Source organism: Agelaius phoeniceus, chromosome 10 (genome assembly GCF_051311805.1).
Source record: "Agelaius phoeniceus isolate bAgePho1 chromosome 10, bAgePho1.hap1, whole genome shotgun sequence".
NCBI classification, from domain to species: Eukaryota; Metazoa; Chordata; class Aves; order Passeriformes; family Icteridae; genus Agelaius; species Agelaius phoeniceus.
This window is the reverse complement of record NC_135274.1, coordinates 20,116,800-20,143,420: the sequence shown is the minus strand read 5'-3', so window position 1 is coordinate 20,143,420 and position 26,621 is coordinate 20,116,800. Positions and strand designations below refer to the sequence as shown.

Sequence of the window (26,621 nt, the reverse complement as noted above, 5' to 3'; positions counted from 1 at the left end):
TGTTGCTGGGATGTTTCATCCTCGTGCACTGTTACATTTGCTGTCTACTCCATGGAATGGTGCTGTGTCTGAAGGCAAGTGTATTGCATGTTCTCTGAGAGTAATGTGAAAAAAACCCAAAACCCCACCTTGAAGCAGAAGAGCAAGTTTTGCAACACCATTTATTGTCTTGGTAAGCTCAAGTGTGAAGCCTTGGTTTGAGCTGTGGGGGGGATTTGCTTACAAGTGCTTGGAGGCAGCAGTTGTGTTGCTGAAGAAAAGCTTACATGGTTTCCAGGGAGATCTGCAAAGGTGAGTGGCAGAACCACACAACGACAATTGTACTTCAGCTGCAAGTCTTCCAGGTAACTCCATGGATATTAGTTTGTTGCAGAAAGTAGGAAATCTCAACGACAGCGGCCTGTAAAAGATGACTTAACTCTTCCTGCGTTGAGAAATGCCAGAGGTGCTGCCCCTGCTGGCTGGCTGTGCTGCTGCTGCTTCCTCAGGGGTGGGGATGGGCAGGGTCAGCTCCACCACTTTGGGTGGAGAAACCTCACTAGAGGCTGAAGTTCTTCTACTAGGAGCTCTGAAAGACAAAGATTTACTAATTAGGGTACAGAAATCCCTGCATCTAAAGCAGTGCTGCCAAGGGGGGCTCACAATGAAGCCACCCAGTGCCATCTTCATTCCAGAAACCCCCTAAAAGATCTCAGTAGCCACCACCACTAAATGGCTTCAGGAACCCCTGAGAATTTTGGATCATAACTAGGTCAGAATGACACAGGTTCTATTTGAGCATACATTGAACAGGGGAAAAAGATACCAGTAAAAGCATCAATATCTTCTCTAGTTAATTAGGAAGGAATGTTCACACTGCCAAGTGTAAAATGTGGCTCAAAATTGTCCTTTTATAACATCAAACCCCTTTTTTTTTAGTTAGAGCACAGTAAACAAAAGTAAATGTAATTATTCTGTAATTATCGGGTTTTCTAAACTGTGATGGATGCTGAAGTAAGCTTCCTCATGTGTTAGAAGAATGTAGTAAATTTGAAGGACAGGGTAAGGAGAAAGTTTTTACAGAGTCTTCAGCAAAAAGAAAATTGAGATGACCTTCAAGAGTAAAGAATTCTTTCAGTTATGGACTAATTTTGCTGGTTTAAACTTGATCTTACAAAAACCTTGAGTGTTAGAACTTACCTGGTAGAAGGTAGTGAGCTCTGTGGGGACTGAGAAGTCTGACTACCACTGGGAGAAGGGGCCACAGGAAGCTCTAAATTGTACTAGAAAATTTGGAAAGAAAAAACAAGTTGACCTGTTGGTTGTATAATAGGATTGGGATATCAGGAGCATTTATAGTGCTTGGCATTTGCAGAGATGCTGGAAGCAGGTGAACACTTCCCTGCTTTCCCATATTGTGAGTTGTCCTTGAAAGACAATCAGTCCTAGGCTGGAGCTCTCACTCAGGATTTTGGTGGCAGTTAAGTGGAAAGCTCACCTTGTCAAAGTACATTTGAAAGGCTGCAAGTAAATCAGGATTTGCTTCTAGAACATCAGCTATCACTTGGTTGACAGTTTTGTTGAAGGCTTTCAGTTCCCGAAGATGAATGTCTCTCTCTTCCAGTGTTTCTGTTCCACCTTCCCTCTGAGACTCAATTTCTCTGGATAGTTTGGAACACTTAACACAAATATTTTTAAAGCATTATTCTTATGAAAATACAACACTTTTTCAGAAACCTGCTAAGTTAAAATCACAGTTTAACCCACAGAACTTAACCCACACTACTGTCTATAAAGTTAAAAGTTCTCATCAATAAACACACAAACCTGTTTTAGAACCCTGTTTAGTTTTGGCTTCTGTTCTTCAATGTCTTTCTTCAGCTGGAAAATAAGAGCTTGTTTTTCCTTCTTTTGCTCTTTGAGGAGGGCTTGCTGTGTCTGTATTACACCAAAGTGTTGTTGCATGCTCTGCAAATTCATTTGAACAGTAATATTACTTTATAAAGTAGGTTTGGTATCTTTTCACTTTTTGTATTTGTGGAAGAGTCTGTTGTCATTACTACTTGTTTCTAAATGTAGTTCAAGCAATTAGTGCTAATGCTAATTTGAAACTTACTGCCAGGCCAACTGTTTGGTGGATAGAGACCTGGACAAACAAACTTCCAGGTAATTTACATCCCTTTTAAATTCACTGGTAATGAAATTACAGGTATGTCTTTTCAGATATATCTCATAGTGGCCAAAAACTATTTACTTGGCACCCTATCAATTTACCAGTGCAAGCTATCCTGAAAAAAACCCCAGCATTGTTTCCTGTAGGAGAAGAGGGATACCTTTGACTGGAATGAATAAAATCAGTTCCAAAAGGGCAACTGGGTTTTTTAATAAATAAATAAAAGCAACTTTAAAAAATTAAAAGGCAGGAATGGGTTTGCTGTAACACCTCATTATATACTAGGACTTAGTCCCTGCTGAAGATCTGTGTCCCTTTTCTTTACCTTAAGAAATAACATCTCTGAAATAAGAGCTGTGTCCTGTGGTGGTAGAATAAGCAAAGGGAATGATTATTGACTGTAGGCAGTGACTCAGGGCTTAGAACAATCATGTGGAGTGACCATGTGCCTTTGCTTTTCCTGCCTAATAAAAGTATAACTGAAATGTCACACACCAGAATTAAGTGTTGCTCTTTCCTAAGGTCCAAGTGACTTTTTGATAACCAGGGGAACCATGAGTGATTCCTTGCTATGGAGCCTGAGACCACATGCTCTTGTTAGCCTGCATTCAGTGCTCAGCCTGCTAAATTGCAAGTCAGCTAATTTAATCCTGTTTAACTGAGGCACCCTCAGTGCTAATAACATTGAATCTGTTCCAAAAACATCCTGGGGTGTAGATGCCAGAGTCCCAAACTGTGGATTTCTCTCTGTGGTGCTGGGCAGGATGGTGCCATGGTGCTGTGTGCTGCACATGTGGCTGCTTTAGTGGCTGCCAGAACAGCAGCTGTCAGTGCTGTCAGTGTGGGATTGTGAAACTTCCAGCTGAATGTGACTAAACCCCTGAAGTTTTGGTGTGATTCAAGAAAATTCAAATAATCACTTTTTGAAACAGGATGTAGAATCTTTTTAAAAATCATATCTTAATAAAAGAGCAGAAAAAAAAATTGTTCCACAATTTCCTATTCTTTCTCTAGGATGACTTGCATGGATTTAGGTACATGCTGCAGTCTTGTCTGACTGAACCTTACTTGTATTTTACCTGGATATTTTCTTGAAGTTCCTTGATCTTTCTTTTTTTGTATTTGTATTTTTCCTCAGCATCCTTTTTGTCCTTTTCTAGTTTCAATTTTTCTTCAAGATCCTCACCTGTGATCCCAAACAATGAAGCAGCATTATTGTTGTGCATACAACTCAATTTTCACTTGAAAATAACTGCATCTCAGAATATTACTATATTGGTGTTGGCAGTATTTCAGTGCCTCAAGGTTTGAGGGGTTTTTAAGTACTCTCCTACTAATTCTAACTCACTGTGAAAAAGTAACTGACTTCATGAGGGAGAATGATTTTAGAGCTACTGGTTCCAGAGCCAGCAGAGGGCACAAAAATTAAATAATAAGTATTATTTAGAATTGTCCTTTCTATCTAATTTCTATTTCACATACTTGTCTCAGGGACTGCCTTTAAAGAGTTTTTGTAGTGTCTGTTCCAGTTTTTAAGTACACACAAACTGTTTTCCATAGCCATGATTTCTTTTTCAGCTTTGCAGATCTTTGCATCCAAATCATCACCTTCTTGCTGAAGTGCTTCCTTTTCCTGTGCAGCCTGAAAGCAAACCCACTATTTTAGGTGACTGCAGACATACTGAAAATATTAAGATAATTATACAGAAAATATTTATTATACAGCAATATATAGGGGTTAAAACCACTTGAACTGAGATTTGTGTGCCTAGGGAACTGGAAGGAGGAGTTATTTACAGTATTGAAGTTCTTCAAGGTGTTTCATTATGGATACCTGCCTCTCTGCCTGAGCTCACTTAGTCCTGCCAGCAGCATCTACATTTTGTGGAGATCAAAACAAAGAGATTCTTATTCAAGAATCAGGGTATTGCATTTTGAATAAAGACTGATTTCCTCTTTTTTTCCAGGGAAAAGCTGAAGTATACATAGGTGATTGGTAAGTGAAAGAGGAAAGGAGACATTTTTCAAGCTATAAATCCCATATGGTAAAATGAAAGGTAGAAAGAACTTAAGATCCTGTGAGATTCCAATAAAGTTCTTTCTAGTTCTTAGTGGATTATAACTTGACCACTAATTCTTCTGTATTTGTAAATTAACGAGCACTGAAGTTTTCAAAGTGCTCAGAATTAAAGCTCCACATAAATTCTTGTTAAATTCTGTATCATTTAAATTACCAATGGTGTCAGATAACAAAACAATTAGACTCAAAGTAGGCAATAGGCAAAGAGGTTGTCTAAGAGCCCGGGGAAATCTATAGCTTAAATAATTGAATTATAATGAATGATGTTGATAAAATACCTTAATTACATAGTAGGCCTGACTTTTCATCTCCTCTCCTTCGGGTGGCATCATGGAAAGAGTAAAAATTTCATATTTGCGTTTCAGTTTATCAATTTTCCATAGGCGATCTTGAAATTCAGCACTGATTTGTTTGGGGAGAAAGTAAATGGTTGAGAAAATGTTTGGTAGCGTTTTGTAGGCAGTTCTTGCTGCAACAGTTTAAATTCCTGATGTTATTCCAGCAGCCTCTACCAGGAATTGTGCTGCTACAGGTCTTGGTGGTTTTCTGTGCTCTCCCAGCCACAAACATCCCTTGTTCTGGTTACCTATGTGCCTTTTTTAGTTCTAAACTGAGTCAAATCTGTTTTCACATCCCAGATCACTGCATCCCAGGAGGCTGTGCCACAGTCCTTGCCCAGATTTGCAGGTTTGGCAATGCACTCCCAGAGCTGCCCCAGCTGATGGTACCTTAATATTCCCACTGCAGGATGAGTGTGAGAGCAGCCAGGAACAGCCCCTGATCAGACTCTGTGGGAGTATCCAAGAGCTGGGTGACACCAAAGGAAGTGGTGTCACCACAGGCTGTGCTCTCAGTCACACTAAATCACTCTCATTCCCATTGTGAGGGTGTGAGCAGCAGGGCAGCTCAGCTGCTGAGTGTTCATTTTTGGCTGAATCCAGATACTGGGATTTCAGGGCTAAAACCATCCCAGATACTTTGGACTGATTATTACAGGAGGGAAACATTATTTCTATGTCATTGCTTTATAAGAGGGTGCATTTGAAATTAATAAGATTTTATTTGTTGTATAGGACACATAATGGAAACTTTATTAGTTAAAAAGAAGCAAAAGCCCAACCAAATGAAATACACCACAAACCAAACCAGTCTTACTGTTTGAATCAAAGAAATTACAGTTTTATCAAGCAGCTGGGAGTAAGCCCTCTTTAACAGCAACTTTTCTGTTTCATATACTTTGGCATATCTCCAGACATGGTTTCACATGTCCAGATTATTTTGAAAAAGGCAGAGTCACACACACAGTGTTTACTGTAAAAAGATGTCTGTGACTGAGGCTTCCTCTCACTTCTGCTCCTCACTCACACACAGCAAGGCCACTGATCACTGTTCACTAAAGGGTCAAAGCTGCAGCCTGGGGGGTCACAACAGATGGGGCCTCTTGCTGGCCTCAGCTGTCATGGTAGATAACTTTGAGCAAGATTTATTTAATCTTCAATTTCTCTAATGGTGAAGCTGGGTAAAATGCTTCTCTTTTTAGTAAGTGCCCATAAAAAATGCACTTGATCAAAGTTACAGGTTCAATTTCTGTAAGAACAGTTACCTCAGGTGATGCCGTTCCTGATCCAGCAGCCTTATCTGGGAATCCAGCATTGCCTTATGGATCCTGATTTCCTCAGTTCTTTCTGCTATGACTTTCTTTAACTCCAGTTGTTGTTTTTCCAGTGTTAGGACTTTCTCTGCTTTATTACACAGAGTATTTCGAAGGCGCTTCAGTTCTAGTTTTAAGAGATTATCTTCCACCATCATCTCCTAATCAGTGCCAAATGGTATCAAAATAAGAAATCATTGTTTTAATTAAGATTATTTATAATTTATTAAGTTAATATTTATTCATTATTTTACCTTTAATATATACCCAACTGTAAAACTCAAAAAAGTTCCATGTTTAGGGAAAGAGCTTTCATTGATGAGGAAGTGCACCAGTGAAGTAAAAGGCAAAACTCTTTCCCCTGCTACTTACTCTGCTTTTTGCTACTATGTTAGTGCTTCCTTTAGGAAGGCTACTGCAGAAAAAAAAATTGTGCAGTAAGTGGAGGAGTGAGAACTGTATTCTTCTGCTTATCAAAATGTGAGGAAAGGATTTACACATTGTTTCTAATTCCTTAAATTGGAATACAAACTGATTCAAATCATCTGTTAGAAAAAACATGCTTGGACTTTAATAACAATACTGTGCCAAACTTATTACTAGGCATCACAACTTGAGAGTAAGAACTCAGTGTTATGTAAAGACATCCTTGAGCAGTAAATATATTTTCTATTTTAAAGCTATTGGTTCTCATGGGAAAAAACAACAACACCCCCTGACCTGGTGGATATTGTAGTATAACTAATGTGGGATTAAACTGATACTTCATCAAACTTCTTGCTGTGGAGGGAGGAGAAGCAACAGTTTGCCTAGTAAGATGATAGTGATGAAGATGACTTCAAAGTCTGGGAAAGAAGTGTAAATCAGAAAACTACAGAAGGTGTATTAATGTTTGTAATGATGTAGCACTGTGGAAGGCAGATGAAACCCCAAACAAAGAGTGTCCTGTGTTAGTAAAGTTGCAAAATAATACTGTACCTGCTTAATGTGTTTTGCTTTTTTTAACTCCTGAAGCGATCTCTCATTGAAAAGAGTTAGTTCTTCTATCTTCTCTATCAAACCACTTGTTTCTTCTCTTGTCTTATCAATTGTTCTCTTGGTGATTTGGACATCATTCTGTTTCAAAATAAGTTATATTGAGTTTATTTCAGTCAATGTAAATTGCAGCAAAAGCTACAGTTAATTTTAAATGAGATGAGAAGTATTTAAGTCCTGGAACCAGGAACCATCACCATGATGTGCCCAATATATTGCTCTGCCAACTGCATGGCATGACCTCATGCCGAGTGCTGCACGGGGACTTTGGACAACCTTAAATGCAACTGTACTTACAAATTTATGAAAACTATAAAAGTAATAGCTTTACAAAACAGAACTCTCCTATTTCTGCAGAGGCCTAATGATAAACTCAGACATTTGCAAGCAGTCAGTCACATGTTGATGAATGTTCAGTTTGTCTTTCCAACATTCAATGCTTGTCTTCATGGTAAGGTGTCTCACCTGGGCAGTAATAATCTATTTTTTGGAAGTTACAGGGAATTTATGAAGTTTTCCACATGGGTTACACAAAGTTCTGACACCCTTTAGTCTACTACCAACTTCTTAATTATTAAGACCCAATCTACTTAATTTGCTGAGGGTTCTAAATGAAACACAGTCAAAATATGTTCTAAGGAAGTTACCTGAAGTTTCCTGTACAGTGACTGTAGAACATCATATGCCTTTTTCTTTTCTTCTAAAGTTTTCTTCAGTTCAGCAACTTTTCCTTCCAAAACTTCTTTTTCATCTGAATTAATCTCCCCTTCTAACCGTGACAGCCGTCTCTGTATTTGCTGAATATAAAAATCCTGTTAAAATAAATTTGAAGAGAATTAATAGTCTGAGATAAGCAATAAACTTGGATCTAAATGTTGGCTTTAAGACAGTCACCCAATTAAGCTATTGTTTCCTGGCTTTTAGACCTCATTAGCAAAATATCTCAGATGACTGATGAGCAGTGATGGTTTGGGGTAATCTTCTAGAAGAGTAACAAAGCACGCTCAGCACAGGCTGCTGTAAGGAGGCTTACAATGGAGTTGCCATCTTGTTGCTACCAGTGGATGCTGATATAAAAGCAAATTTTCAAAGTGCATAGGAAATATGCACATAATCCAATTAGTAAATAACAGGATTTTGGCATGTACCTCTTGTATTGCTTTAAAAATATACCCTGAGGTGTCTGTGGTTCAGAGGGATCAAAGTAAAGAATGGATTTTAGGAATTAGTTGTAAAAGCAGCAGATCCAAAAAATAATGAAACACACAAGTGCAAAATGTAGGTGATATACTTTGTCAAGTTTCAGTAATTTCAATTTTATCTGTACATCTAGAAGCAGAAATAAATGCAGACTTCAAATGATACTTCATAACATTTCCAAAATGGAAAACTGCTCAAGATTACAGAATTCAAGCAATGTGCTATCAGTAGACTCAAGAAACAATCATAGCATGAAAATACATTATTATTTTACCTGGTTATATATTAATTCTTGTTGTTTTAACAGATCTGTGTCAAGTTTGCACAGTCGACTCTTGAGACTTTTAAGTGTTTTTTGACCTCCCTCAATTTCTGCCAGAATAATCTTCTCCTTATCACTCTGTGCTTTTAACTCCTGGGTCTTCTTGAAAAGTAGGTCCTTTAACTGTCTCATTTCATTTTCTTTTTCCTGGTGACAAATTGATCATTAAGTAGAAGAAATAAGTAATTCATCACATCAATTCATTTCTGAGAAATTGTTTTTATTAATCATAGATAGAAAAATATTATTAAAATATCCATTAATATGAACATGGAATTTTTTAAGTCTTCAAAATGGTTGGCAAAAAAACTATTTGACTTAAAGAGGAAGTAATATTTTTTATTCATTTTTTAAAAATCTAATCCTACCCTACAATTACATGACTTTTTCCCAGTTATAGGAGTGTTCTTCTTTTCAGCCTTTCAGAAAACTAAATTCCTGTCATTCTTTTCAAAAAAAATCTCCTTACTGCCTCCAGCATCTGTGAATCTTTGAGGAATATAATACAAAGCTTTTCAATGGTTTATTAAATGTTGTAACTCTGTGTGTGCACATATATGTACGTGTGTGTTTATCTAAGATGGAATCATTCTGAAAAATAACACTTTCTAAAATCACTCCCTCTTTCTCAGAGGTAAGTTGCCATTAACACCTAAATCAGTTCAGGAAATGAGCTTTTAGCAGGATAAAAAACAATGCTGAATATTTCAGGTAACCTGAAATGGACTGAAAACAATGAAAATTGAGATTATTTTCTTTTTATAACCCTAATAAGAAAAACAATTTTATTCTTTCCCTCCCTCCTTCCACCTCTCCCACACAAGTAGCCAAAGACCTTCCAAAGCTCAGGCCATTGAGCATGCCAGTTTCCATCCCAAAACAAGGGATGTGCTTTCCCCTTCCTGTTCCAAATGACTCACATTCAGCTCAAGTCTGGTACAGATGTACATTTAAATTAATAGGCAAAACACCTGAGAAATCACTTTTCTACACTGAGTAACAATGAGTTTATTCTGGATTTAATATGTACTTAACCATCTTGCTGGCTTAAATAATGGTGAAAGATAATTTAATGCCTTCTCTAAGGGGTTTATAATCACATTGCCCATTCTACCCAACAGATTTTTTTTGTAGTTGAACTTGCTGTAAGTGCAATTCCAAATTCAAAACTCCAGATGTGAAAGGCAAGTGTAAGTTTAATAAGAAATGATTATGGACTGTAGGACATGTCAGTAGGCTTTGCATCATGCTTGAACAAAGGAACTTTCTTCTGGAAGCAAACTGATTTTTAAGCATGTGCCAAATGCTGAGCTGTATTTCTGATGCTAATAACAATTATAAATTCATCCACTGACACTGGATCATGATTTGACCTTCACTTCATGGTCCTTACTCCATATCTGAATTAATTTCTTGAACAGAAATTGTTGCTCTCCCTTGAAGTGAGGTTGTTAAAAGAGATAAGACATTCAATAAGCCTCACTGTTCAACAGTGTTTTGCCACAAATTGAACAGGGAGAAGTACCACAGAACTAAGAGCAAAACAGTGACATTTCATCCACATTGTTCCTGTAAATATCTCTTCACAGCAAATTAACAGATGCAGCAAATAGCCATGTGTGTCTAATGGTGATGGAAGGGAGGCTTCTGACTAATACATTACAGACATTGTTCAAGAACAGTTCATCCTAGCTAAAATATTCCCCTGCAGCTGTGGAGCTGCCAAGCTCAATGTCATCTTAGGTTATCTGCCACAGACATGGGTAAAGAAACCCTGCTAAGGCTTTTGCCACCCTGGAAACTGTCTAAAGGGGAAGAAAAGAAGGTTTTCATTTTGATGAAATGCTACATCATTACTTGTTTTCAAATTATCTGAAAAGCCAAAACAGCAAGGCGTGTAATTTAAGAAACTCTCTATAAAGGAAAGACATCCCATCTCTAGTTCCTGAAAGTGTATTTAAAATGTGTGATTAATGCCTGTGGAGTTAAAAAGTTTGAAAAATGACATTCACTCTACTGCAAGGCATCATTTCACATGCATGCTCTAGGAAACACAAAATGGAGAAGAAAAAGAGAGCATACAGTGGTATGAGAGAGCATGCAGAGGGACAGCTTTGTTGTCAGTCGTGTGGGACACCTGCTGTCACATTAATTTAACCTGGTCATTCTGGAGCAATGAAAGCTTCAGCTTATCCAATGCTCAGTTGTCCAGCAAAATGCAAAAGAATATATTTCTGTCATGTTCAGTCAGAAGCTAAGTAGTGAAAATACTTTAAGAGAATTAGTAGCAAAATGACAAAACAGTAAAAGGATTTCCTGAAATGCAGGAAAGTTGAGAACATTGCATTACATCACTGCATTTATTCAAAAGCTCCTTACAGCTAAGCAGATGATAATGAATTTTTTTCCCTATACTTAATTTTACTTAATTTGCAACCTAAGAACTGGGTTTTCAATTTTTTAAAAGTATTATTAGGCATGTTAAAAAAATAGTCACCTTATTATAGCTTGTATATGCCACTTCCCAGATCAAAATCTTTAATCACAAAAATGAATTTAAAGTGAGCCAGTAATTATTTAACAGTCCACAAGTTGGATGTATCAGAGTATCATGCTGTAGAATTAAAATAATGAAGAGCAGACCAGGCCAGCCAAATCTGATTAAAAGATTTCTAAATATTTTTTAAACTGTTTGCCAAAATCGCAGCTCTTTGCAGGTTTATAAATTTTGGTGGTGTTTTACTAGAGCCAAGAAGTTTTTGGTGGCAGTGATACTGAAAAGTCATCCTGACAAGATTCTCACTCTTTAAAAAACTTATTGATGGGTATCAGTATCCTGAACTAATATAGTTGGAATTACTAGGAGCATTTATTTTCTTTAAGAGTTTTCTCAGCACAGACATATCTACATGCACACTTCAATATTTGATGAAATAGCTACACATTCTATCAATACTTTAATTTCATTTTAATAGAAAATTTTTAAATTAAAGAGATAATTTTAAAATATAAAGCTTGCAAATACAAACAAATCTTCATTTCTAGAAAGCACGAAAAACATTTTACCTCAACACTTTTTTCTTCTTCTTTCAATATTTCTTCCAACCTCAAAGCTTTCTCTTCTGCTGTGAGTGTCTCCTCAATTGCAAGCTTCAGTTTATCAGAAAGACTTGCATTTTTTTCATTAAGAAGTTTTAAGCTAAACAAAATAACAGAGGTTAAATGTAGGTTCCCTGGACAATGCTGCCAAAAGGAAGCAGCAAATCTGACTGAGCCTCAGTCTAAACTTCAATCTATGATAAGCAAGGCCCTGATTATTTTTCCCCCACCCTTTAAAAACAAGGATTACCAAGAGAATTTTGCCTAAATTACCCAGTGCCAAATCTATGCATAAATAACCAGAAAGTTGGAAGTTTCAGTCATCAACATTATTTAAGGTTCTTTTCTATCTCAAGGATTTGGTTGTATTATTAATCCTTACAAATGTTATCTTTAAAGGTCTGTTTCTTACCTGGCTTGTTTTCCCTGAATTTCTTTCTTCAGATTGGTAATTTGTGTTCTCAAAGACTCTAGATCAGAAGCAGTTCTGTTCACAATAGATTTCAAATTCTGCAGCTAATAAATGACAAAATTGAGCAAGAAAGCTCTTACTTTCTTTGGTACATGGTAAGATACTTAAAATTTTATTTTCATATTTATTGGAAAGTATTCCATTGCTTTTAACCAGTGCTCTCCAAATGAGGAGTGCTGCAAATTCTGAGCTACTTTAAATTGGCCCAGCTAGTAAATTCAATAGACTAATTACACAGTATGAGTACTAGGAAAAAATAATAATAATTAAGAACATGAATTATGGAGGTGCTATGGACTGCAATTCTTGTCCCACAGCATCTCTGTAAGTGGAACCATGGTTTTATATTGCACAGTTGACTTGGCTGAGGTTCTTTGTGAACATGGATAACCTTATATATCTAATAAACATTTCTATGTCAACCTTTGCTGGATACATAAAATTATTTTGATTAAGATATCACTGTGACAAAAACACACAGATATTTAATTTGGTAAAAAATACATGACAGCATTCACTTATTAAATAGGATAGGAATACAATCAGTAGCTCTTTCATCTTCACAGTATCACTTAGCAGCATAAGTTTAATTGTTTTCACTTTCACAGATGAAGAAAACTGATCAGGAGCATGTATAGCAGGTTTCTTAGAGGTCACACGTTGTTGGCTGAACTGTCTCCTTCCCTCCTTGTTTCTCACATGCATCCCACGGATATTCTAATCAGGGGAGACTGTTCTATTATCCCATCATGGAGCATTAATTGTGAAAAACTTCAAGCAAGAATCTCACAGCTTGAGATGAAAACCGAGCAATTCTACAAACCCTCAAGCTTGCATGAATTATAGGGTAATCTAATAGCCTACACCTTGTTTGAGCTACCTACAGTTTAATTAGGAGATCAGTCTATAAACCACCTGCTACAGAAAAGCTATCCCAAAGTTAAGGCAACAGCAGATGCAGGGTTTTTCAAAAATCACTAAGCTTGCTGAGTACCCCAGTGTTAGCATTTTCTTGTTAAGAAAATACTTACTCAGGTAATACAAGTGTATACCTTCTCAGCAGAGCCATGAAACTTGAATTACTTCTTAGAAATACTTCTACAGGCATTTAAGTAATTAAGCAGTGCAGCTCATTCCCAAGTTTAAGTGCAAATTCAGTATGGACAGCATCAAGCATGGCTTGTTCACAGGGCAGCCCTGTCCCACTGCCTCTTGATTAGAAAGCCACGTGAAAGCAGTGGGTGTTTTCCCCAGGAATTGTAACCTCACTACCAGGCCATCAACTCACACCCCTGAGAGCACAGGACAGGAACTGTTTGGAATCTGGAAGAGATTTCTCTCATCTTTATACAATACTGCAGTCTATGTCTGCTAAAGGAAAGAAGCCTCCTGAGGCATCTAACAGTGTTAGACCATTTAAGAGAGAACTCATCCATTTTACACCCACACAACAGAGAATACATTCCAGTCTTTTCACCACTCTCAATGACAGGATTAAGTTGAGGGTTCAGATCCCAATAAACAAGACTTGGCTGAGAAAAGCAACATTTTGCTGAATTATTAAGAGCCTAGTATAAAACCAGAGAAAAGGAGATGCTATTCCTGTATTTCCTCCATCTGGTGCTCAGTTCTAGTTTCAGTCACCCCTTACCTCATCCTGCAGCTGAGTCCTTCGAGTATCCTGAGCCTGGAACTCCTTTCGGAGGTTGTTTGCTTCGCGCTCAGCAGTGAGGATTCTCTTTTCATATTCCATGTTATTAACAGTTTCATTCACCAAAAAGGCAGTCTTCTCTCTCAGCAAAATTTCTTTGTTTCGGATCTCCTGTTTTATCTCTGCAATTAGCTGTCAGGATAAAAACTTCTTAGATTGGCTTGCATTAGTTGTGTTAGATTAATAAAGGGTACAACCAGAAGATCAATTCCTATTATGATTACTATTTTCCTGAGACAGCCCAGTTATCATTCTTAAAATTACTTTATTCCATGGATACATCACACCAAACACTACAGTGGTTTTGGACAGGAAACTTCCAAAATATTCCAATAATTTAAAAACAAAAAGACACTGTAAACTCTTATGAAAATAAAATAGTTCTTTATTGATTGAATTGGGGAAAAAAGAAGCTAAGCAGAACTTCAGGTAGACTTGAAACAGATGAAATTAAACAGGAAAATTACCAGCATTAATGATGCTTGCTTTACCTGACAGATTTATAGCTACTCAGTGAAAATTGTGCATTTTGAAAGGTTAAGTAAAACATTAGCTACCCAGAAAATTATACTGTAGTTTTGATGTTAAATAAAAAACAAAAAAACCACCCCAAGTCAAACCCAAACCCCAGAAATGGTTCAATTACAGCAGTTTTACCAAAGCACATTGATCTATCTCCTGATCTCTTTTCTGCATCTGATGAATTGCATTCTCCCACTGCCTGATGACTTCTTGCCTTTCTTGATGAACCCTGCGAAAATCCTCAGCTGCTCTGTCAAGCTCCATCTGTTTAAAAGAAAGCACCTCCATGATTTCAGAAGTTAAAAATGCCACATATAAACAAGGGATCTTTGAGAACCTTAAGCACAAACCTGGGCTGTGATGGTTTCTGTAAGCTCATTATCCAGAGCTCTGCGCTTCTGGTTTGCTTCCATGGTCAACTTTTCTATCTGAAGGTTTAATGCCTAAAATGAAAGGATACGAAAATATTTGAAAATTAAGTATTTGAAAATAAATAGATCACATTTTATAAATTCTTAAAGCCCTGCTACAATCAGGGCTTAAATTATTGAGGCATCAATTTCATTGTGTTTTAGAAAACAAAAAATTGACAGTGTAGCCTCCCAAATTTTCAGTCAATACAAGTGGCCATAAGAACCAAACTTCAGGAATGCCTAAGTAACCCTCAAGTGATGTGTGTAAATGTGTGTGTGGTGTCCTTGGCATACAGCAGTAAGAGTGTTTGTATAAACCAAGGTTTTTGGGCTAAGTATTTAATGACTAAAAATCAAAATTTTCCTTACTGTATTTAAATAATACTTAAGAATAATAATATTAATAAAGAATATAGAATATTTAAATAGAGTAATAACCAGGGTTACTTATCTCTATATTAATAATATACTTGGGAACTCACCCTTATAAACTCTGAACTTTTGACTGGTTTCCTCTTTATACAGACATATATGTTTATGTCTTCCACTATTCCAGGTAGCTTTACTGAAGCAGCTGTAATTTGTTCTCAGCAATGTCAATAAATTCAGTTCTAAAGGGAAATCCTACACTATTCACTCATACTTGGTGTGAATTTTTGAACTAACTCCTCTTAATTCAGTAGCCCTGTTTTCTAGACTTTATTATCTATTTGTGCACCCTCTCAAAAAATTTAAACTTAAATCTTATGCAAATGAATAAGCAAATTAATATCTACTATTATGTCTCTCATTATTATAAAACCTGCTCTCTCAGCTTCAAAACGAGCCTAATATGGAATTGCACTGTTGTGCTAAATGGAAACCAGGTTCAAAGCAGTGTTGTACAAAATCTTGTCCTCATTTTATCTGACTTGATAACACAACAAGGTCTTTAAGTGATAAAATGGTTCTTCCTTTGGTTTCTGAAAATTGCTGTCATTTCTACTTACTCCTAGTTTCCCTTCATCTTGCAGCGCATACTTCTGGATTGCACTGGCATCATTATCTGTGCGGTTTAATTCCTTTAGCCAGCTCTCCAGAAGTTCCTCATCCCAGTCCATCTGCTGTTTTAAGTTTTCCAGCTTCTTAGTGTTCTTTTTTATAGTATTCTAATGAAAGAAGAGAAAATGAAAGGTTCAATATCAAATGTCTAATACCCATTGAATAGCAATTGAAGCAACCAGTTCAAGCTACTGCTAACAAGTCTGCCCACATCTTGTCCACAGAATTGATAGTTTTCTTTTTTATTAATTATACTTGAGGAATGCTATTGGACATCCTGGTCTTAAAGAAGAAACAAGCCAGTAGGTTGCCACAAATTTAAAATGCAAATAATTTTAAACAGAAAAGTCAACCTCTGGCAAAATATACCCATATTTGTTTCATATAATAAACTGAATAAACTGTCTGAGGCATCCAAAGGTAAAGTTTCTCCCTCACTCATTGAGGCCCAGTTGTTAGACCCTTACCCTACATATCAATTTTCAAATGGGACCTCTTCACATGACTGTGAAGAGACATCCTGACACAAAAATGAGAGAATCTAGATCCAGATGAACAGTGTGAATATACTCATCCTGCTACCCTTTCTGAGAGACTGGAAATTACAAACAGACTTAAAGAAGAAAAAGAGCAAATTTTAAAAAATATAATTAAATAATGAATAGAAAGAAAAAGAGACAGTTCCAAACCCAGAAGACCACCTGTAATTGAATAGCATTACACTACTTTGTAACTTAAACGAAATCTTTGATCTTGAAATTATGTTCCAAGTTTATTTTATGTAGAGAAGACTTGCCAACAACCATTTGATTTTTAATCCATTTGGAAAATACCTGTGAGAATTAGAAATACAGTGAGATGGATGTGTGGCTGTGTATCTGGCTTTACAAACAGAATTCTTTCATATCTAATTAATATTTGCTAAGTCTTGACCAGTCTATGCAGTAACATTCTCAGTGTCACTCTACTTGCCTACACAGGGAAAAGATCATCTACTACAGTTTATAAGCTTTATTGTAATTAACTATTCATTACTTATACGACCATGTGCAAGTGAGGACAAGCCATAAAATTTTGCAATATAGGTGCTCCCTTCCAAAATTTCAAACCTTACTTCTTGAGTGGTTTTCTTTTCTCTCAAGGAAGCTATCTCATCTTTCAGTCGTTTAATGTCGTTTTTGAGACGTCCATATTCTCTCTCAGCAAGGGCTTTAAAGTGATGTTCAGTTTCAATTTCATTCTCTTTGGCTTTGTAAAGAGACTGCAGAATAATAAAGTTCAGTATTTTACAATAAACAAATGGCATACGTCAGCAATCTTTTCTTTTATACATAATTGAATCCCAAGTCAGAGGTGGTTTCACCATGTAAATGAAGGAATTTTCAGAGAAAATTTATTGGTTTGATTTTAGTATCTCAAATACACATATTCTTATATATATATGTATACATTGTATCAAGTATCCACAAATCAACCTTTTGTAGCCCTAAAAACTCAATTCTAAGATTTTTCACCCAAGCTTTAGAAACCTAGCATTTCAACATCAAAATCTTGATGCTTTTGATCACCAGTAACTTTACTGGTGATCAGATCCAGGAGGCATAGCAAAAAAATATTTTATTGTTCTGTGCTGATAGAGACCTCCCCTACTGGCCTATAGCAGTACCTGGATATTGCCTAACTTTTCTTTCCTTTAATTCAAATTAATGCTTGAATCTGGCCAAAACAAATTAAGACGATTAAGAAGTTTTTCAGCTGCAGGGAAGTTCCTTAAGACTTTTTCACCAGGATATTTTATCTGAAAGGTGTAAATCTTTGTCTCAAGACTCTTTAGAAATCTAAACTAGCCCTTTTGGTCAGTTAATTCAGAGTGTAGGTAAAGACTTAGATCTTGACCATCTCACTTCATTTTTCATGCCTGTGAATTAAGTCTTCACCAGCATTTCACAACTAATTCTTCACCATTATAAAGATTATAATCTTTTTTTCCTTACACTGGTGTTTTTCTTGACCAGTTTTTTTATTTATTAATATCTACAAAAGTTCCCATTCAGGAAGAATTCTAAAATGCACCTTTCTGGCTTTTTTCTAGGTACAGTACTTTGAATTTGGATGGTCTTAATGACCATCAAATAATATCACTGAGGTATGTAGTTTAACTTTTGTTTCCTGTGGAAATCCTGGAATAAAGGCCTAACAATTTTCTAACAAAGCTGGCAAAATAGATAGGGACACCAGGCACAGAGAGATACTCAGGTTACAGCTCTGTCTGACTAAACGGATCTGCTGGAGGGGGTGGGTGATTTACCTGAGAAAAGTTTATCTCTTGTCTCACGTTTTTCAAATGAGATGTCATTGCCTCTATGCGCTCCTCACAGTTGGTCAGCTCATTCTGCAGGTCCTCTTTTTCCTTCTGCAACTTGTGCAGCTGTTTAAGAGTCAGGATCGTCAAGTTACTGTGTGTGGATACCTGCTTATTACCTGCAATTACCTAAATACAGTCACTGCAAGTATTAATGAAAAAATAATGTAAGAAGTAGCTGCTACATCCCTCCAAAGCAGTGAAATGAGGGATTTCAGGAGAAAACCTGGAGTTTGCTGAGGGAAGGGACAACTTGCACCGCTGCTCCTGCGGGGCTCGGGGGATGCGGGCATCGCCCTCCCGATCCCCGGGCAGCTCCCCGGAACCCGTGAGGTTTCCTTCCTTCCTTCCATCCATCCATCCATCCATCCATCCATCCATCCATCCATCCATCCATCCATCCATCCATCCATCCATCCATCCATCCATCCATCCATCCATCCATCCATCCATCCATCCATCCCTCCCTCCCTCCCCGGCCCGGGGGAAGGCCGGGCTCCTCTCCCCGCGCTCACTTCGTCCTCCAGCGCCTTGTTCTCGGCGTTGGCCACGGGCACGGCATAGCCGGGCTCCCACTGCAGATCGGCCAGCACCAAGGCGGCGGTGGGGTTCTCCATGGTCGCGGAGGGGCCCGCAAGGGCCGGGGCTGCGGCAGGGCCGGGGCTGAGGCGGCTCCGGGCGCTTGGCAACGGCGGCAACGGCAGCAACGGCGGCTCCGGCCGGGAGGGGCCTCGGGCGGCGCCGCCCCCGCTGCGCCCGCGGGCCGGGCCGGGGCGAGCCGGGCCCGGTGCGGATGGACGGGGCTCGTTGGGGGTCAGCGGGCCGGGCACGGGCCGTGCTGCGCAGGAGGGTGTCAGCCCCAGAGCCGCCGGCCGCCCCTCAGAGCCCCCCGCTCCTCTGCCAGAGCCAGCTGCACCGCGCCTGGGCCGGCAGAGCGGCGGGTCTTCTGGCGCTGGAGACACCAAAGAGGTCTGGGGCTGACAGCACCTGCCCTGGGGACACCGCCTGACGGGCGTCTGCGAGGGTTCCCTGTGCGTGTCCTGTTTGTGAGCAGGCCTTTGGCATTGTCTCCACAACTAGCAGGTGGGTTTCCTGAGCCACACTGCGCTCGGGTGACCATAAACACTAATGTCCGTCCTTGTGAACTTGCCTGTCACCTTGTGAAGCCTTCTGTGCTTCTGGGGTGTAAATTACACTGTGCCCCTGAGTCCCACCATTCGCAGACCAAGGCAGACGCAACACTCTTGGCCCCTGCCGTGGGCAGGGACACCTTCCATTAGCCCAGGTTGCTCCAAGCCCTGTCCAACCCGGCCTTGAACGATTCCAGGGATGGGGCAGCCACAGTAGCTCTGGACAACATGTGCTGGGGCCTCACCACCCTCACAGAAAAGAACTTTCTCCAATATCTGATCAAAACCTATGCTCTTTTAGTTTGGGTCCATTCCTCCTGGTCCTGTTTTACATGCTCTTGTAAAAAGTCTCTAAAAAAAGGAAGGGTAGCCTTGATGCAGAAACCCTCTGTCAGTGACAATTGTCTGGCTAAAGCCTCTGAAAAGACATGAAAGGAAGCATTCAAAGCATGATTCAAAGGTGACTGAGCCAAACAGCAATAAGTACTGACAATGTTTGGGAGGTGGTTTGGAGGAGCAAGGAGTTTAGAGTGAGATTTCTTACAAATGTGGGCCTATGGCAGACTACTAACACAGACCACAGAAGACATTGGTCTTGCTACATATCTATAAATGTATTATGGGATATTTTTAGAGAAGAAAAGTTTGCTGAAGGATGGTGAAAGTCAGGCCTGATGAGGATGCACCAAAAGCATGACTTGAAGTATTGTACAGATTATGGCACTGATCATCCCCTGAGAACAGTCCTGCATTATTCTTGAAGTATTGAAAGAAAAAAAAAAGGAACAGCAATGTATGGGGGCAACAGTTTCTTAAAAATAAAGAAATGGTACAGGGTTCAGTGCCTCGAGCTACCTGTGAAAAAAATACAGATGTGATGAGGAAGATCTTTTTTGCCTCTTGTCTTACCTGGCATAGTTGGCTGTGGATATTTGTAAGAAGTGCTGATTAATATTTTTGAAGCATCAAGGGTAACACAGTGTCTTGAGACAGTAATTGGCAGCAAGCAGCCCCCTGCCACCTTCCTGCTTGCCCTCTGGGATGTATGAAGTTGTGATGGCCAGTGACCTGTGTTTTGATCTTGCTGTATGTACATTTCATAGCTCAGTGATGATGTGTCTGATTGTGAGAATGATGTGCTGAGTACAGTTAGTGTCTTCCTGAGCAACATGGGATGATGAGAGCTTCATTACCAATGTGGGCAAGACAAAGATGCAGATGCTGCAGAAAGATAGCTGGGATATATGGCCATGAAGAAGAAGGGAAACTTCTATAGGCAGAAAATTCAGACTTAAGATATATATATATATATATATTCCTGATTCTAGCATACATGGAGCAGACATCTAGAAGCTGGACATGTATAGCCAGGTGTCTTTTCAAAACAAAATCTTAAGACCAGCAGCTCGCAGCACAGTGTCAGAAATGGGGATTAGCACAGAGGGGTCAGTGCAGAGGTGATGCAGGGGTGTGATGACAAGGAGGGAGCCTCAGCTGAGCCTCAGCTGCTTGGACAGTGTTGGGTGAGTGCCTGCAGAGGACTGAACCTTTTGACCCCCTCAAGGGCTGTGTGCCAAGAGCCACCTATTGCAGAGTGCAGGGAGGTGACCTGGCTCAATGGGAAGGTGGAATTCTAAAGACACTACAAGCTACTAGAGAGACAGCAGAGACTACAATGCCACATCCCTGTGTACATATAAGGGCCCCTTCCTTTCCTACCCTAAGTGAGAAGCTCCTTTTACTCACTATATGAGAAGAAAAAATGCAACTTGCCTTGCAGGGGTTTTAAACTGACACCTGTAATTCATTGTGGCTTTGCAGTGATGAGCACCTGATAATCTTGTATTCTCCAAGCTGAGCTTTTGTGTGAAAGAACATGAGACCATATAGTGCCTGAGAAGAAGAAAGCAAATTATTTGAAAACTGTTATTAGGTGAGCAATCAGTCCTGTTCACTAAGCAAGGCTTCCAGTGAAAAAAAATGGTATTTTATAAACATGTGCCTTAATGTGTGCATGAAGGAAATCAAATTAAATAAATCTTGAAGCAGTTAGTTAAATTGCATACCAAACTTTTGAATGTTTGTCATCATAAGTGTACTGTTCACATATTTTTGAGTCCAGATTTATACATAGTATCTGAAAAGTATAAAATGTTATATGAGTAAAGAGTATTATTTCACAATTTTCATGGAAATTCCAGCCTCCTCACTTTCTCTTGCCTGATGCTGACTAAACAAATCTCCATGAGATGCTTTTGTTTGTATGGTTTCTCTCTTCTCCTGCCTGTGGAAATGTGTTGAGTAAATGCAGGAAATGCAGAACTGTTTGCCAGACCTGCTAATCCACCAGATGGTGCTGCGTGTCTGTGGATTCAGGGGGGTTTTGTTGGTGTCTCTTTTTAAAATACCAGCAGTCAGTTATCGACTCTTCAGTTAAAAGGGAATATAACATTCCTGTTCTTATATATATACATATACACAGAAGGTTGTTTTGTTTCGTTTTATTTTTAAAATTATATCTCTTAAAGGTATTACAGGAACAGGAGTACTTGTAGCATGAGAAACTGTTTTTCTGTTAATATTCCTTTTGGGTTGAATTTTCACTTATGTAGACCACTTTGCCCATTTGTTCAAAAGACTTAAATTTAATACCACTGTTTCTGGCCTTCAAAAGAATTAAAGCTCCTCTTGTACCTGTTAAAAATGATCATTTTTGTTTGTGCCAAATCTCCTTAAACATTTATCTGTATGAAAATAAAGATTTCAGTTATAGATTTCTTCCTAATACATGATACCTCTGCTATATAAAATATGGGGAAATATTTTTTCCTGACTGTATATCTAAGCTATCCTCTGAAAAAAGACTCATTTAAGGTTTTGCTGGATTATTTATAACTAGCCCAGTGTAGCCAGTTGGTGTCAGTTATCATTGTTGATAATCAATTTCCCATGTGAACCTGCAAGTGGCAGGGTGTTTGGTGATGGGATGTAATGGCCCACGCTGTATCTTCTCTTTCAGATGGGTGCACTAAGGCTGCTGCAGAATGGAAGAAGTGAAAATAGGAAGAGAGATTGAGGGGACCACACAAGTGAGTGTGAGATCAGGGCATGCAGGAAGTCTGAAGGATGGAGGATGTGGCATGATAAGGACTGAAGTATTGACCAAAAGCCCAATGCCTTTATTGAAACTTGGACCTCCTGACTTGAGTAGGAGAAGCACAACTGCATGAAAAAGGAGAATTGTTCATAATTCAGGTCTGATGTGTTATCAGTTATGCTTATCACTAACCAGTGAATGATATAAATTGACAGCAATTTAACACATTGATATTGGGGGGAAAAAAGGACAAATATGAGCTAAAACCAAATACTTTTGAAGTTCGAGGGAGCTTAAATTTATTCTCTTTATCCTGTTCTACACTTTTTGCATAGTTCTGCTGGCAAAGGCTGCACTGTTGCTGGTACAGTGCAGTGGCTTTTGTGCGATGGGTGAAGAGGACAAACCCCCCACCCTTTCGCTGCAATATTCAATTGAAAAGTTACTATAAGACAATGTGCCGTAGGGTAACTCGCGTTACTCGTAGGTCCCGGGTTTCAGCGAGCGCCGGGAGGGCAGCAGTGGGAGCAGCGCCTCTGGCGAGGCGGGAGCGATTCGCGGAGGGCAGAGCAGCCCCGGCGCGCCCCGCCCGGCAAAGGCTCTGCCGGCGGCGCGGGGTGTGCGTGCTCCAAACACCGCTCAGAAAACGGTCATGTAAAACCATTACCAGGGTTTATTTAATAACCTCCTAACCCTCTCTCTCTCTCCTCCTCCTCCCCTCTGTTCCTCTAATGCCTTTTACAGCTCTTGCTGCACAGCGTGAAGCCTCAGAGCTGTATTCATCAATGACTCACACCCTTGCTTAGGGGCCAATTTTCATGGAAGCTATACAGGAAAATTTTGAAATGCACCTATCTCATGCAGGGCACAAGATGATTTCTCTATTCATTACTATTCCAAAAGGACTTGTTGTCCTTTGGAAATGTTCACATATTACTTACATTTGTGTGTGGGTGCATACATGTGCAGAGCTGACTTGCCTTTACATTTGAGTGGTCGAAAAATAAAAATGTATTGTTATTACCATTGACACCAGTCAGCTGAAGGGTAACTGAGGGCCTGCTTACACTCAGTGAAAGCAGACAAATGCAAATGAAAACGCAGCATTGTGCATTAGGGGAGCAAATTCTACAGACTCAAGCACAAAACTTGTTAAAAATCACCCTTTTGTTTGATGCTATGAGTAGCAGCTTTCTGAGGAATTTTGGAGTAAAGCTAAGGACTTACTCTGAGAAACAAAACTGCAGCTCTGAAAGATTTCTGTGTTGATCAAGGTTATAATACCTTTCGAAAACACTTCAAGAAAACACGTTCATTTCCCTTAAGACACCATGAGTTAACTCAAGTTTTAACTTTGAGCGGAAAGAGAGGTAAAATCATAGAAATTATTATCCAAAATGACCTTTCAATTTAAAACCCATTTGACAAGAGGGGAATCATTACTGCAGAATTGCCAGTCATAGACTAATTGCGTTCTCAGGGGTTGCTAATTATATCCAAAATTACTTTAAACAGTTTTGGGGAAGAGACTGAGACTCAGTGCTTAGCATAAAGCAGTTTATTTACGCATGTACAAAGTAGCTTACATCCCTAAGGGATTAAAGCAATTTCAATATTTTACTGTAAGTTGTTGCAAAAATTGTGTCATGCAATGATGAATCAGAAGTGGTAGGAAAAAAGAGGGCAAAATATACTTTTGCTTTCCATAATTTTTCCAACAGGCATTTCAAATTGTAATTCTAAAAATAGCCTTTTCCTTCACTTTGTTTCTTAAACAAAATGGAAAAAATGGAAAAATCTCTTTCTGTAAATCAGGCCCATCCACTGACATTAATTTCTACCTTCTGTCTGTGCAGGTGAGTTCCTCAAGAATGTCTTAAAGATCCTTATTTGTTGATGTTGTTTTGCTGAATGAATTTTGCTAACAAAACTTTTTGCTTGACAGATGAGCTTTGTCTATGGCCTAACAAGAGAGAATTGTCTTACAGAAATGCACAGAGTTTCCAAGCTCCACATGTATGTTACATAGATCAGAAAAATTCACAGCCCTGTCAGAGCCAAAAAGTAGCAGTGAGTCCTGTGAAGGCAGTAGTGTGATCCTTGTTTTAGAGATGACAGAACAGAGGCATGAAGAGGTTAAGTACATTCACTCATATTGCCCAGCATACCAAGTAGGAAATTAGAAATGTTTTATTTGTAATTATTTTTAATTTTTTATTTATTTTATTTCCAGGCACAGCTTTAGCACCTCTGGGGAAGTAATGGCTGTTTTGTTTACAGTGGGCAGCCCTGGACCCAGTTCTTCCTTCCCAAAGTGCATTTGTGCTGCAGAGAATATGTAGGGATTGTGAATGTACTCCTAAGTAGCATTCCACAGTTGAACTAATTGCCAGGCCAAGCGAGGGACCACAGTAAATGGGTGAATAATTTGATCCAAGATGGATTTGTACTCTACCAACACAGCCTGAAATCTTCTAATGCTTTTGGATTTGACTGTGAGCTGTTCATTGTTGTTTGAGCCTGTTCTTTTCTATTACCATATTTTCTCTGGATATCATTTCTGTGTACCTTATCTTTGTATAAAAGGCCACATCTTTACCATATTTCCAGGGAGTAGTCAGTAGAAGCATACAAAATTTACTGCTGTAGACCAAAATATGACAGATAAAGGTAGTGCATTACAAAGTTCTTGCCCTCAATCATGCAGAAGGCTCTCTATGCCTCTGTGAGCAGTGGCATGAGTGTGGCTGCACTGTAATGGGAGAAGGGTTAACAGCAAACCAAGACATTTTCTGCAGCAAGAAGAGATGGAATCTTCTCCAAGCAATTACCTTTTATGTAATAAACAATGTCAGTGGTCAATAGAGGGAGTTTTCTTACCCTAATCCCCTTTCATTTAGCTTAAAATAGAAGTGCTATTAGTTTGACTAGCAGGTTGGTGTATCAAGCCTGGTCTTACCTGGTTACATGTTAAATTTAACTGCTAGAGAAATGTTCCTCCAGCATCTTTTGTCTATGCTTTCCTTGAATAAAATACAATAATACATGCTGGAGCTTCAGTGGTGTTAGATGCTTTTGTCAGATGTGTCTATTGATATGCTGCAGCCTTTTGGAATACAGAGTGCATTGCTTTTTATTACAGATCTTATTGGCATCATGAAGTTGTGAGTAGATTTTCCTGTACTTTTAGCTTTTATTGGCTCTGAAAATCCAGCTCTAATTACTAATGGATACTTTCAAAAATAATTTATTTCTGGTAAAGGATGCACATAATCTGTTATCATTAGATATCTGCTGGCAGTAGATATAGCACAGCTTGTGCTTTGGCTAACCCTTGAAGGAGGGGTAGGTTTGATAAATGAGAAAAACCAAAAGCTTTTGTGCTTATATGTGCTTAAGGTAATGAGGAATTCAAAGATTACAATGGCATATCTGTCCTTCAATGGATGTGATGTTCCTCATGGATGCAGTGAGATGTGACAGAATGGTCACACAGCTGAGTAGCCCTCAGCTCAGTCACAGGACACACAAAACCAGAGCTTCAAGGCACCATGTTTCCTTTGTGTTGCAGACATCACCTCTGTCTGCTGTCCTTTCTAGTGGAGTGCAGCTACTGTGATCTCTTTCCTGACCATCAGTTTTCTTGTGTCTTCTTTTTTGCTTCAAAAATATGTTTATTTGAAGCAGAGTTGAAGTAAAAAAAAATAAAAATGCTGCTCAAAATTAGAAATAAAGGAAGTTAGTTCTACTTAATATTATGAAAGGTTATACACAAAAGCAGTGAAAACTGCAAACTTTTTAAAATTTCTTTTAGTGTTGTTTTAATTTTGTTTTCATTCTTGTTTTTATCACCTTCTTTACAAAGAGTGTAATGGTACAGCAAGGGTGGTGCCATGGAAGGCCAGAGGTCTTCCAGTTAGAGAAGGGTGATCAAAGAGAAGAGCCTTAGCCTGACCTTAGCCACAGCCATTCCCAGCTCTTTGCTGAAATCTCAAGCAACTGCAATTTCTTCTGTTCCCTACTTGTGTTTGTGAATTCTCAGTGCTTGAATCCTGCTGCTCCTGGCTTATAAAATCCTGTGTCTGTAACAAGTTTCTTCATTTGCTTTCTGGTTTTGTCACTACTGAAGGAATCAGAACACTTTTAGTTGTTTATTCTTTAGCAGGTCTGTATTTTGTGGAAGGAAATTGGCCTTCCTCCTGCCAGCATCCGTGGAGCCAGAGAACACCCCAGAGTTGTCAAGGCAACAGCTTCTGCTTGGGGAGCTGCAGAAGAGAAAGAGACAGGAGCATCCTTTGGGCTTTTGTTGCAGGGCACAGAAACACGTGTGGTCC

General features: G+C 38.9%; 1 protein-coding gene and 1 long non-coding RNA gene across 3 annotated transcripts; one reads left to right on the top strand and one right to left on the bottom strand.

Annotated features, from left to right (window-relative positions):
• Positions 1-144: 144 nt before the first annotated feature.
• On the bottom strand, positions 145-18,709 carry CCDC39 (coiled-coil domain 39 molecular ruler complex subunit). Its single transcript, XM_054639002.2, has 20 exons — positions 18,576-18,709; positions 18,007-18,126; positions 16,813-16,959; positions 15,647-15,805; positions 14,595-14,687; positions 14,380-14,508; positions 13,663-13,854; positions 11,952-12,055; positions 11,507-11,639; positions 8,393-8,587; positions 7,566-7,730; positions 6,862-6,999; positions 5,836-6,044; positions 4,511-4,634; positions 3,635-3,794; positions 3,232-3,338; positions 1,807-1,947; positions 1,478-1,657; positions 1,180-1,262; positions 145-568 (listed from the first exon to the last, which is right to left on the bottom strand). The coding sequence occupies exons 1-20, from the start codon at positions 18,675-18,677 to the stop codon at positions 415-417; spliced, it is 2,835 nt and encodes a 944-aa protein (XP_054494977.2). The 5' UTR covers positions 18,678-18,709; the 3' UTR covers positions 145-414.
• Positions 18,710-19,017: 308 nt separating this feature from the next.
• LOC143694896 (uncharacterized) lies at positions 19,018-25,908 on the top strand. Of its 2 annotated transcripts, none has more exons than XR_013183693.1 (3): positions 19,018-19,143; positions 22,210-22,279; positions 24,521-25,908. It is a non-coding gene; the product is annotated as an uncharacterized LOC143694896 (long non-coding RNA). The 2 variants fall into 2 exon arrangements; XR_013183692.1 differs by having other exon boundaries at positions 22,210-22,445.
• Positions 25,909-26,621: the final 713 nt, after the last annotated feature.